Source organism: Lepidochelys olivacea (genome assembly GCF_965140295.1).
Source record: "Lepidochelys olivacea isolate rLepOli2 genome assembly, chromosome: 2".
Classification (NCBI taxonomy): Eukaryota; Metazoa; Chordata; order Testudines; family Cheloniidae; genus Lepidochelys; species Lepidochelys olivacea.
The window spans coordinates 236,184,133-236,202,133 of NC_140412.1; the positions used below are offsets into that span (position 1 = coordinate 236,184,133).

At 44.6% G+C, this 18,001-nt stretch overlaps 1 protein-coding gene across 1 annotated transcript in view; it reads right to left on the bottom strand.

Annotated features, from left to right (window-relative positions):
- Window positions 1-15,848, bottom strand: part of PRTFDC1 (phosphoribosyl transferase domain containing 1) — a 65,410-nt gene extending 49,562 nt beyond the window's left edge. The window contains exons 1-3 of the mRNA XM_084618341.1: window positions 15,770-15,848; window positions 9,781-9,887; window positions 6,623-6,806 (exon numbers count right to left, since the gene is read on the bottom strand). Of these exons, the coding sequence (XP_084474467.1) occupies window positions 6,623-6,806; window positions 9,781-9,887; window positions 15,770-15,823 (345 nt within the window). The 5' untranslated portion in view covers window positions 15,824-15,848. The remainder of the gene's footprint in view (window positions 1-6,622; window positions 6,807-9,780; window positions 9,888-15,769) is intronic.
- Window positions 15,849-18,001: the final 2,153 nt, after the last annotated feature.

The window sequence follows — 18,001 nt, forward strand, 5'->3', positions numbered from 1 at the left end:
TGTTAAAAACATTTGTTCTTGCCTGTGTCAGTTTACTTAGGGTTTGATTTTCTGAGATGCTAAGTACCACAGCAACTTGGATAATCAGATGGTTAGTAACTGTAAAAACTCAACAAATGTAACTTTTACTGAATATAAAGCCCCCCCAAATGTAAATTATAATAATACAATCAGTTCTTTCTTGGTCAAAAGTATGTTTCTACATTTGCAAATTTAATTTCTGCTTACAACTGGAAGTTTGTCTAATCTATTTCTATATGGTCTGCATCTGAGGGCTACTCTACATTATCACACTATAACAGCACAGCTGCACTGATGCAGCTGTGCCATTGTAATGCCTCTGGCGTCTCCCGCCAACGTAGTGCAGTGTGGACACCACTTTAAGTTGATGTAACTTATGTTGTTCAGAGGGGTGGCTTTTTCACATCCCCGAGCAACGTAAATTACATCAATTTAAGCGGTATGTAGACAAGCCCTGTACATACTAAAGAAGAGATTAAATGGTATGTAACTTCTCTTAACTATTTGGGCTCTAAGTGTAAAATGCCATAGCTGTGTATAGCACATATTGCTAAATACACAGGGAGTGAAATATGCTTTTAGCCAAAATCAGAACTTCACTTTGTAACTTCATTAATACTTGGAGTATTACAGATATAATCAAAACTAGTATTTTGTTCTGTAGGAAATAAGTTCTATAACAACACTAGCTGTCATTTATAGTTTCCTCTGTTAGATTCAGCTTTGTCTCCTATACTCAGTGGTTGAATATTTGGGGGGGTGGGGTGCGGGAGTACTAGTACTCTCGTATGTTCTGCCCTCAAACCAAGTTCAATGCTCCTGATACACCAAAGTGAGATGCTAAAACAAACCACCACTCACAGAAGATTGCAAAGATCCTCATAATATTACCATCCCGCCTTTTTCTTGCAAGTTTTTGTCAACAATGAAAAGGTTAACGAAGTTGATATACTGTACCTCATTTTGATGAACAGGCCAGGTCATACCACACACAGCTATTTTTTCATTCAGTCAACTTATAAACTCACGTATACATAACTACATAGATTTACACGGAGTTAACTGTATAAACGTATTCTTCACAACCTTACAGGCCCAAATTTTCAAACTAGGAATCTAAAGTTAGGCAGAAATATCTATATTTAGGAACTTAAATAACAACTACCTTATTTAATTGAGGTATTGAATACCTGCAGCTACCATTACGGTCAATAGCAGTTTAGTGTGCTCAGCATTTTTGAAAATCAATCCATTTCTATTTAGAGATCTAAATATGGATTCATGTGCCTAACTCCAGGCTCTTAATCTGAAAATCTGGTTTTAATTTTGTATTTTAAAAAAATGCCTACCTTCAGGAGTAAGATAGTAGACAGGTTGCAAAACAAGCAGGGGTGGTTAGGGGAGGCTGTCTCTCCCTAAACAGCCAGGCGTGGCCTGGCCCCCGACCCCATCTGACCCCCCTGCTTCTCGCCCCCTGACGGCCCGCCTGGGACTCCTACCAATTTCAACCCACCATGTTCCCTGATGGCCCTCCTGGGACTTCTGCCCCATCCACCACCCCCTGCTCCCTGTCCCCTGACTGCCCCCAGACTCCCCACCCCTGACTGTCCCCCACCACCCCATCCAACCCCTCCTCTCCTTCCTGAATGCCCTCCCGGGACCCCTGCCCCCATTCAACCCCCCTGTTTCATGCCCTCTGACCGCCCCAACCCCTATCCACACCCCTGGCCCCTGACCACCCCCTCGAACTTCCCTGCCCTCTATTCAACCCGTCCCTGCTCCCTGCCCCCTTACCGCGCTGCCTGGAGCGCCAGGGGCTGGCAATGCTACAGCAGCACCGAGCACTGGGTCAGGTCAGGCTCTGCAGCGGAGCTGCCCCAGGAGCTTGCAGCCCCCCCGCCCAGAGCATTGTGCAGGCAGTGCAGTGAGCTGAGGCTGAATGGGAGGGGCCACTGCGGGGGAGGGGTCAGGGTGAGCCTCCCGGGCCAGGAGCTCAGGGGCCGGGCCGGAGGGTCCTGCGGCCCGGATATGGCCCACAGGCCGTAGTTTGCCCACCTCCATAATGAAATCATAGAAGATTAGGGTTGGAAGAGACCTCAGGAGGCCATCTAGTCCAATCCCCTGCTCAAAGCAGGACCAACCCCAACTAAATCATCCCACTCAGGACTTTGTCAAGTCAGGCCTTAAAAACTTCTAAGATGGAAATTCCATCAGCTCCCTAGTTAACCCATTCCAGTGCTTCACCACCCTCCTAGTGAAAAAGTTTTTCCTAATATCCAACCTAGACCTCCCCCACTGCAACTTGAGACCATTACTCCTCGTTCTGTCATCTGCTACCACTGAGAACAGTCTAGATCCATCCTCTTTGGAACCCCCTTTCAGGTAGTTGAGACGGCTATCAAATCCTCCCCTCACACTTCTCTTCTGCAGACTAAATAAGCCCAGCCTCTCCTTATAAGTCATGTGTCCCAGCCCCCTAATTATTTTCATTGCCCTCTGCTGGATTCTCTCTAATTTGTCCACATCCTTTCTGTAGTGGGGGGCCCAAAACTGGAAGCAATACTCCAGTTGTGGCCTCACCAATACTGAATAGAGGGGATAATCACTTCCCTCCATCTGTTGGCAGTGCTCTTACGAATGCAGCCCAATACACCGTTAGCCTTCTTGGCAACAAGGGCACACTGCTGACTCATAGCCAGCTTCTCATCCACTGTAATCCCCAGGTCCTTTTCTGCAGAACTGCCATTTAGTCAGTTGGTCCCCAGCCTGTAGCAGTGCATAGGATTCTTCTGTCCTAAGTGCAGGACTCTGCACTTGGCCTTGTTGAACCTCATCAGATCTCTTTCGGCCCAATCCTCCAATTTGTCTAGGTCACTCTGGACCCTATCCCTACTCTCCAGCGTATCTACCTCTCCCCCCATATTACTGTCACCTGTGAACTTGCTGGGGATGCAATCCATCACATCATCCAGATCATTAATGAAGATGCTGAACAAAACCTGCCCCAGGACCGACCCTTGGGGCACTCCACTTGATACCGGCTGCCAACTAGACCTTGAGCCGTTGATGCCAACGATCTAGCCAGCTTTCTATCCACCTTATAGTCCATTCATCCAATCCATACTTTTTTTAACTTGCTGGCAATACTGTGGGAGACCATATCAAAAGCTTTGCTAAAGTCAAGATATATTATGTCCACAGCTTTCCCCACATCCACAGAGCCAGTTATCTCATCATAGAAGGCAATCAGGTTGGGCAGGAATGATCTCCCCTTGGTGAATCCAGGTTGACTATTCCAGATCACCTTCCTCTCCTCCAAGTGCTTCAAAATGGATTCCTTGAGGACCTGGATCTACAATTTTTCCAGGAACCGAGGTGAGACTGACCAGTCTGTAGTTCCCCAGATTCTCCTTCTTCCCTTTTTTAAAGATGGGCACTATAATCAAGTTGGGCTATTTCCTGCACAAATCCAGGTTTTCTCACATCCCCCCCACCCCCATACACACACAAACTCACTCTTCTGCTGGTAATGGAGAGTGGTCAGTTTGGATAAGCTATTACCAGCAGAAGAGTGAGTTTGTGTGTGTATGGGGGTGGGGGGGATGTGAGAAAACCTGGATTTGTGCAGGAAATAGCCCAACTTGATTATCATGCACATTGTGTAAAGAGTTGTCACTTTGGATGGGCTATCACCAGCAGGAGAGTGAATTTGTGTGTGGGGGGGGCGGAGGGTGAGAAAACCTGGATTTGTGCTGGAAATGGCCCACCTGATGATCACTTTAGATAAGCTATTACCAGCAGGACAGTGGGGTGGGAGGAGGTATAGTTTCATATTCTCTGTGTATATATAAAGTCTGCTGCAGTTTCCACGATATGCATCTGATGAAGTGAGCTGTAGCTCACGAAAGCTCATGCTCAAATAAATTGGTTAGTCTCTAAGGTGTCACAAGTACTCCTTTTCTTCCAGTCAATATAGTGCAGCTGGACTTTCAGAAAGCCTTTGACAAGGTCACTCACCAGAGGCTCTTACGCAAAGTAAGCTGTCCTGAGAGAAGAGGGAAGGTCCTTTCATGGATTGGTAACTGGTTAAAAGACAGGAAACAAATGGGTAGGAATAAATGGTCAGTTTTCAGAATCCACTGAAGTGAATAGTTGTGTCCTCCAGGGATCTGTACTGGGCCAAGTACTGTTCAACATATTCATAAATGATATGGAAAAAGGGTTAAACAGCGATATGGCAACATTTGCAGATGATACAAAATTACTCATGACAGTTGAGTCCAAAGCAGACTGCGAAGAGTTACAAAAGGATATCACAAAACTGGTTGACTGGGCAACAAAATGGGAGAAGACATTCACTGTTGTTAAATGCAAAATAATGCACACTGGAAAACATAATCGCAACTATACATACAAAATGATGGGATCTAAATTAGCTATTACCACTCAAGAAAGATCTTGGAGTCGCTGTGGACAGTTCTCTGAAAAATGTCCACTCAATGTGCAGCGGCAGTCAAAAAAGCTAACGGAATATTAGGAACGTTTGGAAAGGGACAGATAAGACAGAAAATATCATAATGCCACTATATAAAGCTATGGTATGCCCACACATTGAATACAGCATGCAGTTCTGGTCATCGCTTCTCAAAAAAAGACATATTAGAATTGGAAAAAGTAAAGAGAAGGGAAAAAATTGTTGAGGGTATGGAACAGCTTCTGCATGAGGAGAGATTAAAAAGACTGGGACTTTTCAGCTTGGAAAAGAGATGACTAAGAGGCAATATAATAGAGGTCTATAAAATTGTGAATAGCGTGGAGAAAGTGAATAAGGAAATGTTATTTACTCCTTCACATAACACAAGACCCAAGGGTCACCCAATGAAATTAAGAGGCAGCAGGTTTAAAACAAAAGAAAGGAAGTACTACTTCACACAATGCACAGTCAACTTGTGAAACTCATTGCCAGGAGAGGTTGTGAAGGCCAAAACCATAGTGAAGTTCAAAAAAGAATCAGGTAAGTTCATGGAGGATAGGTCCATCAATGGCTATTAGCCAAGATGGTCAGGAATGCAACCTCATGCTCCAGGTGCCCCTACCCTCTGATTGCCAAATTGGGAGTGGATGACAAGGGATGGATCACTTGATGATTGCCAGTTCTGTTCATTCCCTTCAAAGCATGCGTCATTGGCTACTGTCAGAAGACAGGATACTGGGCTAGATCGACCATTGGTCTAACCCATTATGGTTATTCTTATGTTCTTATGATGAAGGGCAGCCCAACAGAACAACTGCCAGATGCCCCTCTAAAGTAAAATCAATGTAAACAATCAGTACTTCAATATTAATCTAGTATTTGTGTAAACTAAGTAAATAGCCCTCTTGAAAATTCACTTAATTTCTATGTGCCCTCAAATAAGAAAGTTTTTTTCTCCCCACTGCTTTTAGCTAATTCACAGACTTCATTTGCATACTGTTAAATAGTCAGAAAATAGTAACATCTTTTCACTATACATGTGCTTCATGTCTCAAATTGGTTCTCATGTGGAAAAATTCCACTTACAGTCCGAGGGCCACATTTTGACCCCACTAGGACTGTGGTCACCTAGTGGAATCAGTGTTCTACTGCAGCAAGTGTTCAGGATGGGGATGGTAGGTCAGAAAAGGGGGGACATCACTGGATCTGTGACTATGCGGATACACCAACAATTCCCCATGGATTAGAGACACAGGTATTATGAGGGGTTACTGAACCCTGAGGCTGCACAGAGGTCACAGAAGTTCTACTGCCACTCCTTAATGGAAGGGGAAAGTATTTTTTACTTCACCCTAACCCCCCTTGTGAGATCTCTAGTGTGCAGCTTCTGCCACTTGAGCTGTAAACTATTTCTAGGATTTGGCTCATACTATAGATAATGAAATGCAGGATGGAATTCAAATATGCAGCTTATAAAAATAGAAAATCATACTATGTCCCCAAAAAGGATGTAGCTCCAAACAGGCCCTCTTACTAGTATTACCATACTGAAATCAGTGGATCACTGTTATTTAACCTCTCAAGTTAATGAGGGCTCTAACCTCTGACATCAAGACTGGACTTGACCAAATGTCTTATTTAATTTTACAACAAAGCACTATATCATCTAGTGGTATAGACTGCTATTATATATACTATCCATTTTTATGACACACTGAGTAAAACATTTCAGTAATTTTCCTATTCTTTAACTAACAGCAAAAATCAAGAAAGATTTAGAATTACTGGAGGGGGAGGGAAATGAAAGAATGTGAAATAGTTTATTTTCTAAAAAGCCACAGCTGACTGACAGATTAATGAAAACAGCGCAAGTGAAAAATAATTATCTTTAGGATGTCTCATACATCACTCATATTTATCCATTAAGTTAGTACAATCATATGTTTAATGCATTATAGGGAAAAAGGAAAACTTCTTTTTAAACAAAGGAATTTTTCACACAGATACTTTTTGTAAAATGTATTGTAAATGTTTTTAAATTCTTCATCTACAAACCTCTATTTTATTACTGGAATCAAATTACTATTTAATTTATAAATAATCTATATAACTGAACTGTTGACTTACATGGTAACTTTTCTGTCTGACAAAGTCAACTTTCATGGAGACAGACCTTTCTGAATTTCTACTGAGAGTCTTAATGTGCTCCACAAGGTCAGCACAAAACTTGTAGCCACCTTTAAGTACACAGAGAACCACAATGTTATGGTCTCCAATGTCTTGCATGATGCCTTTGGCCAAGCATTCTGTCCTGAAATAAAGGATAATTATAATGTAATAGGTTTTTCAATGGAGTTATACAAAAATATCTAGAAATCATGCATGGCCTGATCTAAAGCATGGCCCATTCAACTCCCTGACAGACATTAGTGGGCTTTTGATCAGCTGCACAACAGGCAGATACAAGAAGAAATCTGATCAATACAAGATTCAAAATGTGTATAACAACACAGACTGGGAATTATCACTAGACACATTCCCTGGATTACACAACTGGAAGAATGTGTTGCAATAAATATTATAAAGGAGACTTTTCGGGTGATTGCGCAAACTAGGTCACCAGCTTTACACAGCATCCCACATTCATGTAAAGCAGGGGTCTCAAACATGCGGCCTGCAGGCCACATGAGGCCCGCGGAGTTATTTCCTGTGGCCTGCCATATGACCCCTCACCCCCTGTTCACCCACCCCTGCCCTCCCACATTGCGCCACATCCCCACTCCTCTGCCTACCTCCCAGTACTTCCCGCCACCAAACAGATGTTTGGCGGCGCTTAGGACCTTCCAGGAGGAGGGGGGAGGAGCAGGGACGCGGCACGCTCGGGGAGGAGGCACAGAAGAGACGGGGCCAGGGCACGGATTTGGGAAGGGGTTGGAAGAGGGGCAGGGAGGGGGTGGAGTTGGGGAAAGCAGTGGGAAGAGGCGGGGCAGGGGCGGGGCCTCATGGAAGGGGTGGAGTGGGGGCAGGGCGAGGGGCAGAGCAGGGGACTTCTGTATCTTCGTATGAAAAGGTGTCAGTGATGCAGCCCTCGGGCCAATGTACTAGTCCTCATGTGGTCCTCGTGGTGATTTAAGTTTGAGATCCCTGATGTAACGTCTCTCTCTATGATCACACACTTTGTTACGCAAACGGCTAAGAGTAAATGGTTTAAGTGCAAGAAGAAAAACACCAGAAATTACATAAACTCACAGACTAAAGAAAAAGCTACACTTACATTTTAGTAAAATAAATGAAAATACTTACAAGTGACACATAGTGTTAGTCAGAGATCTCAAAGCACTTTACAAAGGGTAAAATCATTATCCCCCTTTTGTAGACAACACAAACTTAGATGCAGAGAAGCTAAGCGACTTGCCCAAGGTCACAAAGAGAGACAGGAAGAGTCAGAGTTATTTACCAATTACTTTGAGGATTTAAATATCTTATAATTTACTGATCTGCATTCTTATTGACAATGTGTCTCCTTTGTCAACAGGATGCAGCATATTAGAATGAATAGGATCCCAGCTTTTATGTGGGATAAAGTTCTTGGCTTAAATCTTCAAAACTAATTAGTGAGTTTGAGTGCCTCATATTTTGATAATCCCATCTGAAAATATCTTATTGAGCCAAGATTCAAGAGTGCCATTCTGTACCTGAGCCCAGTGTAATTTTGAGGAAAAATGCTATACTTGGTCAAGAAAAGAAAAACAAGTTTTTGTCAGGTCACTTACAAAAACAGTAGCTACTTGGCATTATAGTGTAGTCCCAATAAAGATGGACTAGTGGCCAGAGCGCAAATGAGGTGTAGGCCAAATGCAATTCATTATATGATTCTGTAATTTATCATATGGATTTCACTACCACATTTGTGCTATAAACTGTTCTTTGCTGGTTCACAGTGACATAGGAGTCCATTTTTCTCTGCATAGACACACACAAAAAAAAAATCACTGGAAATTACTATATGTGCACGGCATGTGTAAGGGAAGAATATAGTCCAAAGAGGACAATATTTCTTTTCGTTTTTCTTATTTCTGTAGCCAACAATAAATTAGCTACAATTTAAAAAGGTCAAAGTTTCTTTCAGTTTCATATCTATGCAATGCAAAGAATAAATTCTGTATACCAAAAATAGATCAAAAGAGTGAATATTCATAGATTTTAAGGTAAAAAGGGACCATTATATCATCTAGTCTGATCTCAAATACATTTAAGTTCCTCTTGTGTTTATGTAAAAATAGCACGAATAGTGAGGTAATTGCGTTTTTCTCCTTCTTCTTCAGCACCACCTCCTCTAAAGGAAAGTCTGAAACTGTGGGAAAGCTTTTCACAGAGACAGTGAGGGAAAACACTTAGTGATCTGTGTCTACCCATATATTTTTTCTGGCTTTCTGTTTATAAATTGCCCACCCCCCTCTCCTTTCCCTTCTTAATTTTTTTTTAAAACTTTTTAGAGGGTTTTTGTTGTTTTGTGTAATTGGGTGGACATAAACAAAACTACTTTTCACAACTTTTTAGGCTAGATACTCAAAACATTTTGATGATCTGGTAAAGAAATGGGTGGCTTTACGCCAATTCTACGTTTCAAGCACATAGACAGAAACAGAAATAAAAGCTGAATGATCCTTTAAATAGCTCGTCCCCCAGCTTTGGTGTCCAAGACTGTATACTTTGCATCAGGTATTATTCCAACTTGAAAAGACCTTGACATTTTGTCCCTGAGGCTTCCCCTACACTAGAATCCAAACTATTTCAGGAAAAAATGTTTAACCTTCGTTTTTACTGGCAGGGTGATAACATAATTTAACAGATCAGAGTGAAAAGGAATGAATTATGTTAAAGTATTTCACAAATCATAACTATATAGATTACTTTAGTAAAATATTTTGTAAGAGTTTAAACTCTAGTGCAGACAGGGACTTATTAAGCCCCAATTTATATATAAAATATGGACTACATTTAGTTGTATTTTCATTACAAGAATTTTCTGCAGTTTTGATCTCTCTCAACACAATGAGTTTCAGCCATAAGGTGGCAGAATTAAGACTGCACGGGCTACTAGAAATCTGGCATTTCCCAAATTTCAAGTGCTTTCCTTTGAAACCTACATAATATTCTTTGAGAGTAGTTCTTTTATATGAAGTTTAATATATAAATGGTTTGTGAGTATCCAATTATGTCTATATAACAAGTATACAAAACATTGTTAAATATTTATATAGTAATATTCAAAGCACTCTTACCTGTCAACAATAATACCATGAGGTATGAGCACATATTCCAGATCTCCACAGTAGTGTTGTGGATATGTGAATAAATCCAAACTGTAGCCTGGCCAATCATCTGAAATCTGCAAATTAGGTTAATTTAATTAGAACACTTCATTGTATTTGGAATATAAAAAGTTATTATATTCTGAATGTTAGACTACATCCTTTTACATTGGATTTGACAGTATTATTAGCAACTACTATTAGCTGTACCAGCCCTATGCACACACCTTCCCATATATGGGGATATCCACGTGATTAACTCCAGGGTCATGTAATCAAAAATACATGATGATAATTTACCATTTCACCTGTGCCTATTAATCATGGGTGCATTATGTCTACTTCTATCAATCTAACTCTCTAAGCACCCTTAAAAGTAACCATTCTTTTAAAAAACAAAAACAAAAACACAACTTGTCACAAAAATATTGCAGTCTTTCCCTAATTGTATCTGCATAAGTCTCAGAAGATTGCACTGTGCATGATTGTAAAGCCATGAATGGTTTATCCAAGTCATCTGAAATGAGTGCCCAGAAAACATTCAAACTCACCAGAATACAGGGTATTCTGTATATGCTACTGGAGTGGGACAAATGCCCCACTCTAGTAGGCAGGGGTTAAAAGCAACCCTGGAGCGGGCTGCGGCTGGGAAAAGCAGTGAGAGCAGCTGACCACAGGTGTGGCCAGCTCAATCAGGGCCCAGCTAGCTCTGATAAGAGGGCTGGGGGCCAAGAGCTGAAGGAGTCTCACTCTAGCCCTGGAGTGAGAAGGGCTAGTTGTCTGGGAGCAAGGTACTGGAAGTGGTGCAGTGCTGGGAAAGGGCAAAGGGAGCTGGGGAACCCCAGCCTTGTTAAAGGCCCAAAAAGGTACTAGAGCTACAGAGGGAGCTAGTCTGATCCTTGCCAATGATGAGTGGCCTTTACAGACTGCAGTCTGCCCTAGTGAGAGGGGGCTAGATGATGATTGGCAATAGCCACTGAGGCAAGGTGGACTCAGAGCAGGGGTGGCCAACTTAAGCCTGAGAAGGAGCCAGAATTTACCAGTGTACGTTGCCAAAGAGCCACAGTAATACGTCAGCAGCCCCACATAAGCTCTCCGCTCCCAGTGCCTCCCACCCACTGGCAGCCCCGCCTATCAGTGCCTCCCCCTCCCTCCCCACACTTCCCGATCAGCTGCCTCATGGCATGGAGGAGGCTGGGGGGAGGAGCGAGGGCATAGCACATACACAGGAGGGTGTGGGAAGGGGTGTAGTGGGGGCAGAGCCAGGGGTTGAGCAGTGAGCACCCCCTGGCACATTGGAAAGTTGGCACCTGTAGCTCCAGCCCCAGAGTCGGTGCCTACACAAGGAGCCGCATATTAACTTCTGAAGCGCTGCATGTGGCTCCAGAGCCACAGGTTAGCCACCCCCGGCTTAGAGGGTTGAGGGTTCCCCTGGGAGACGAGACCCAGAGTGTGTGGGTACTGTGGGGGCAGAACCCCGAGGTAAAGGGGCACTGGGATCCGGGAGGGACATGGGGCCTGAGGCAGGAGAGACACTGGCCAGCAGGAGGCGCTCTGGGGCTGGAAAAGAGCTAATTCCTGGATAACCAGCAGGAGGTGCCGTTCTAGTGAGTCTTCGCTCTGTTACAGCCACATATTTACAGAAAAAAGATTAATGTTTTAAAGAATTTTTAAATGTGTATTAGTACTGCTTTTCACATCCATCCATCCACCTGTAAAACCAGGAACTGGATTAATACCAGAATCTCAGAAATCAAAAAGTTTATAAATGTCAGGCAGAAATCAAGCAGGACAAATGTCAGTTCAAAAGGCCATGTTTCAGAAAGCTCTAAAGATGTAAAAAGGAGGGATTGTAATGGAAACGGTTCGGCAAGCTTTACAACAGTTCCATAATAAAGATAGCACCTCCAACAGGGCAGGACTTCTTGCAACCATACTGGAGCTTTGTTTCAATATTGACTTTGAGGAAAGAGTGCCACCTCACGGGTTTCTTAATTGTCTTTGCAGTGATATGTACCCACAAACATGTTGTCTTTATTCCTTGTATTTACTCCTGAGGGCACTCTGCGCCAAAAAATTTAAAATTCTACACATACTATTTAAAAATTCTGCAAAATTCTGCAAATTTTATTTGTCAAATAAATGTGGAGGCTCCAGCATGGCATTGGGGAGCACAGGCCACTGGGCTGCACAGAGGTGGGAGATCACTGTGCAGCTCCCTCCCTGGGACACGGACTGTGATGAGGCTGCACCCTGACAAAGTTCAAGGACATGGCCTGCCCCAGAAACACCCTCGGGCCTTGCCTCTCTGGGTGAGCAGGTAGGCTTAGCAAGGCAGGAGCCAAGTCTGGAGGGGCTTAATGTGGGGGATCTAGGTGTGGGTTGAGAGGATTCTGTGTGGGCAATCTGGGTGTGGGTGGCTCAGTGGGGGATCTGGGTGCAGAGGGGATCTGGATACACAGGGGCTTGTTGAGGGGTTCTGGGTGCAATGGTGATGGGACTTTGCACGGGGGCTCCAGGTGAAGGTGGCTGGGGCTCAACGGCGGGGGTGGGGGGTGCGGCCTGGGTGTGTGGGTGATAGAGCTCAGCAAGGGGGTCTGGGTGTGGGGGGTTCAGTGGGGGTTTCAGATGCTGGGAGAGTGGGGCAGGGATCCAGGTGTAGCTGGTTGGGGCTCGGTGGGGTGGGGATTCAGGTGCACATGGCTCACTTGGGTGGTCCAAGTGCAGTGGAAGTGGGGCTCATGTTGGGGGGGGGGAATCTGAGTGCAGAGGGGGTGAGGCTTAGCAGGAGGGTCTGGGTATGAGGGGTTCTGGATGCATGAGGGAGCTGCTCCCTGTATAGGAATCCCTCCCCCTGCACCTGAGGAGCAATGGGTGCAGGAAGTGTGTTGGGGTGAGGGGGGGGAGTTTGCAGAGCTTCCTGCAGCTGGGAGAGAAATCTGGGGGTGGGTCAGACCCGGCCCCGGATGCCGTACGGGGGAAGAGGAAGTCCCGTCCTCCCCAGTCCAGCTGGGACTAGCAGCTGAGCCCGGCGCTGGGTTGGAGCCACCAGCCCAGTCTTCCCCAGTCCTGCCTCCTGCCCCACAGTGATTTATCTCTCTGCTGGCTGCCCTGGGCACGCAAAACATACTGTTGGGGAGGGTCGCATGATCGCTCTTGTGGCTTCCTTTTGCTTCCCTGTCAGGAAGTCATTTTTCTGCAGGGAAGCAAAGAAATCTGTGGGGGGACATCAAATCTGCGCATGTGCAGTGGTGCAGAATTCCCACAGGAGTATTGTATTGTTCAAACACATGAATATCAACAAGAAGGCTGAACCAAATGGTGAGAGAACTGCTTCTGAAGCGGTACAGTGTACATTTCTGCTACACAGAATCCTCAACTAAAGAGTAAAAACTACTAACAACTGCAAGCAGATTCCCTACTAGAATAAAGAATCATAAATCCTTCACAAATAATTTGCCTATCAAAATGTGCTGATTGTTGACCTATTCTATTACATTAGCATCTTTATTAGGATTCTACCTTCATACACTGGCATATTTATCTCTAGCACCAGTATAGTGGTGCTAAACTACACCTTGAAGAAATATTATTTGTCTAAGAATGGTTACTTTATGTCTACTTAGCAGCAGCACAAACGTTAACTTCCTAGAGAAATGTGCCTGGCTCAACATCATCATTTGCTTCCAATTAATATTTAAAACCTGAAAATAAAAGGCATGACCTGAAGACCATTGGAGTCAATGGGAGTTTTTGTACTGACTGCAAGGGGCTTTGATCCGGTTATTAAAAAAAGGTACTCAAATATCATTCCACATTTTCACAGGAACAAGGGATTACATACATCCTCAAAACTTCAAGGTTTTTCAGTAGGGGGCAAGTCCTGTTCACAATAACAGTTACAGAAGGCCTAACAAACTTATCAATGTGTGTAGAGAATTCATATTAGGAACAAATGCTGTGCCAAATCTGAAAAAAGTTGGTGGAGAAATAAACGACTAAAAATAGAAACCCATACAGCAATATTTGAAAGCTATCAGTCAAAACATCTGGGGTGAAAATAGGGAAATACCTTATAATCCCCATCTACTGAGATACACTAGACTGAAAGAACTTTCACAAGGGAATGGAAAAATGGTAATTTTGTTTAAAAAACTGGGGCTCTCTCTTAAATTTTAATTTATATATGTAATAAGGATCCAATTCTGTTTCCATGTAATTTTGTGTGATCGGGCCAGATGAATATGAGAACCATAACATTTTCTATCTTTCATAAATTTAAATTCAGTCATAATGTTGCATTATGATTTTTTTTGTTTTCATGTGTGTATGGAACAGAAGAAATGAAGTCATTACAGAGCACATCTCCTTTGAAATGTCTCCAGTGCTAACAAAGTCATCAGCTTTGTAATAGCATTTATTACAGATATTACCATCTAAATGGCCAATATTAGTTTAATTTAAGTACACTAAGGGCCTACCTCTAAACTGTAAAAACAAGTGTCAGGGAACACACTTATAACACAGTAGCCCCATCACAGTTTTGTGGTGTGGACTTGTCCAAAGTTTTAGTTAAATCATAGCTAATAGTCCCTACTCTTGTTCTAGAACTTGGTTAAAACATTGATTGGTCACAAGAATACTGTAAAATAAAAGTATATCCAAGTGTTTTTTACAATGTGAATAAGCTCAAAGAAATATCCATTTTTCTCTTTTGGAAACTTAGCTTATTCATTTACTATTATCATAACTTATAAAGCTCCACAGATGTTCATGGTGCTTTCTAAAACATAGTTTGCATAGTTCACTACCACTTTCTGTGCACAGAAAATGAAAAATAAAACCAACCCAACAGTGCATTTTTATCACTAGGTTGTTTCTACAGCAAATGCAATTGACAATTAAATCCACAAGCCAATTTTGCTAGTCATTGCTCAGCTTGCTTCCACCACACCCAGGGCACACATACATCATAACTGCTGCAGCCAGACGGCACAGACACAAAATCAAACTTCCCCAGCTCTTGGTGAGCTGCTAGGACTTCTCTCCAGCAGCCAGCCACCCACAAATACTCCATACAGGGAGGGGTGAGAAGAGTGGAATATGGTGTGCGGCAAAGTAGATTCAGAGATACAAAGACAGAGCACAGGACTGGGTCAATGAAGCAGGGGTAAGGGGGCAAGAAGAGATGGTGGAGAATGAATCTCAGAACTGTTGGCCTAAGGCACAGCAGAGCAGATGGTAATAAGTTGTACAAGTTAGGGGAGGCAGCCAAGAAGCAGACATCCGGGCAAAGCCTGAGTATTGAGATGTACAAGGGTTGAGTGAACAAGATGGGGACCAGAAACAGGGCAGAAGGGAGGAGATGAGGGACCAGCAGGGCGCAGGGCAGCAAGGCTGTTTAGAGAAGATGGAGGCTAGGGGTAAAAGGACCAAGGAAGAGGAGGGGAATCAAGGCCTAGGACAGGATGAGACCAGGGTATACTGCAGAAGGGCCAAAGCACAAAGGCCGTGGGGAGAAGATGTGGGGGATGGGGCCAGGCCAGGGGGCAGCATCAGAGCGGCCCAGGCGGGAAGATGGTAGCGGAAGATCAGGGAGGAATGTGGGGACGCAGTGGGGGTCAGGGCACAAAGGCTGTGAGGAGGAGACGATGATGGGCGAGGCGCATGGCCAGTCGATGGGGGCGGGGAGGGCACTGCGATCAAGGCACAGGGCGGGAGAACAGGGTGGGTACCCAGGGCCATGGGCGGCGGAGGGGAGCGCGGCCAGGGGGCCAACGGCTTGGGGAAGCTGGGGTGCGATTAAGAGGCGGGATAGGAGACAATGACGGAGGCGCCGGGGGCGGGACCGGGGCGGTTGCTTGGGGCCCGCGGCGGGAAGGGGAGCGGCAATGACGAGGGCCCCCCAGCGGTCTGGGGCCTGCGGGCAGCGCCGCCCCCTAGGCAGCTTTTTCTTTACCACAACCCCGCGGCTTCTCCGCGGCGCCGCCCTGCTGCCGCCCTGGCCGGCCATTTTCCCCGCGCGCGGGGCAGGCTGTGGCCGGGGGAGCGGCGCGGAACCGCTGCAGCCGCTGGGGCTGGGAGCGGGGGCCGCCGCATTCCGCGCTTGGGCGCCTCCTTGCGCGGCGGAGAGGTGTTACCCGCCGGGCCTCTCCCCCTCAGCTGGCCCGGGCCGCTACTGCCCTTCTTCCCAGGGCGGCTGAGGAGACCCCCTCCCCCGTCCCTCTTCCTAACCCTGCGGGATGCAGCTCCTCACTCAAGGGGCAGCGCCCCGCTCAGCATGCAGAGTTCAGCCCTTCCCCCCAACAGAGGGAGGGTGGGGCATTGGTCCCACGGAGGACCCCCCAACGTACCGCTTGGCAGTGAGCAGGCACTGTGTATGTGCCAAGATAGAAACAATTGACAGCCCTTAGGTTTACATCTGGCCTCGGGGTATAGTTGGGCATCTACAAGCAAAAGCCTCCGGCAAGCACAAGTTGACTACCTTTGAATTCATTTCTGGAGTCTGGGGGTATTATATTATTAGTATCTGTGTTACTGTAGTGCCTAGGAGCCTATTCATTGACCAGGAGCCCATTGTGCTAGGTGTATACAAGCACCAGTCAGCAAGCTTTATTATTAAGCTACAATATATGTCACAAATGTACTTAAACTGCTCTATACCCTGATATTTCAGTTCCTTACAATAGGGCTTCATATGAAAAATTAGACCCATGCTGCTATACCCTCCAAATGTCATGTATATTTAATTTCCATTGGTACATTTTTATTGCCCACCCATAAGCCAATTGTGCACCTCCAAATAAATTAATCATGCCTCTAATTAGTGCTTCAATTCCCCCAATCAAATTATTGTTACTAAATATTATTTGTTTCCACTACTGCTCATGGTACATCAAACACTTCAAACATAGAAGTTATCTGCCCGGAAGAGCTTACAGCCTGAGAAAAAAAAGATAAAACAGAGTCACAGAATATGGGAGAGGGTGAGTGTGACACGTAGGCCCTCTTCTTTGCAAACAACTCTAGTCTCAGGCCTGACAAACTCACTACATCAAATACGTTGCTTACAGGGTATTTGTCCAAAAAGGATAACATGTAAGGTCTCAATTGAAAACCTGAAACTTATCAATACTCATAATCATTGTGAGATGTGTGTACAGGCAATATTTAAGAAATAATATAACTATATTGACAATTATGCCCATGGAGGAAAGAGTAGTCACCAGGGAATCATTTGTCTTGGTGATGACCTATTCAAATGGGAAGGAATTGTGTCCAGTCTCCCTAGCTAGCCAATTATGTAATGTATGGTTCAATTGCCTACTCTTCTATCAAGGAAAACCCATCAAAGACAACTGCAAACAGTTAAAACCATGTGGAGGTAAAAAGGAACATTATAACAGACAGTGGATCACCCTGTCTATTCATAAAGACAAAAGGCTGTTTCAGTATAACACAGACGTAGGAGAGGTCCTCTGGAGCCATTCACTGAGGAGACATCTTGAATAGGGGTGTTTTTCATGAAAGATTGGATCCTGGTTCTTGTGAAGCCAGACAGCTCTCAGTCTTGTGAAGACTGAAATTTGGGGGGAAACCTAATTTATTAGATACAAATGGTAACTATTAATAAGTGTAAGCCCTAGTTCACATTTTACTATTTTGTTTTGAATTGTAAGCTTTTGTTTCCATCCTCTCTTGTTTCTAATGGAATCTCTATTATTTTTTAAGTAAACCTTCTTTTGTTTAATTAAAAGAGCTGTGTGCTATACAGGAATGGTGGTTTAAGGTAAAACTGCTAAACTGGGATACACTTCTCCTTTGGGGCAGAGGATCTGAATTTCTGTGAGTAGCAAGTATCAGGGGCTGGATATCACAGGGGAATACTTCAAAGTGACTTGGGGACTGGGGTGCACCTCTTGTTAACCTGCAAAGCAAAGACAGGGCTGGCAAAGACCAAAAGAAAATGCTTGTGTGCAGGGGTGAAAGTAGGCTAGTATGGCGTATCGGTAAGAAGTGGCCGCTGGTACCGGCTCATATGCAGCTGCCATGGCAGCGCTTTAACGTTGCTACCCCTTTTGCCCCCACCTTCCATTGGCGGCCTTGCCGGTAGGGAGGCTACTGGCAGGGCCGCCGACAGGGAGAGGGGAAGTGGGTAAAAGGGGCAGCCGCCCTGGGTCCCAGAAATTTA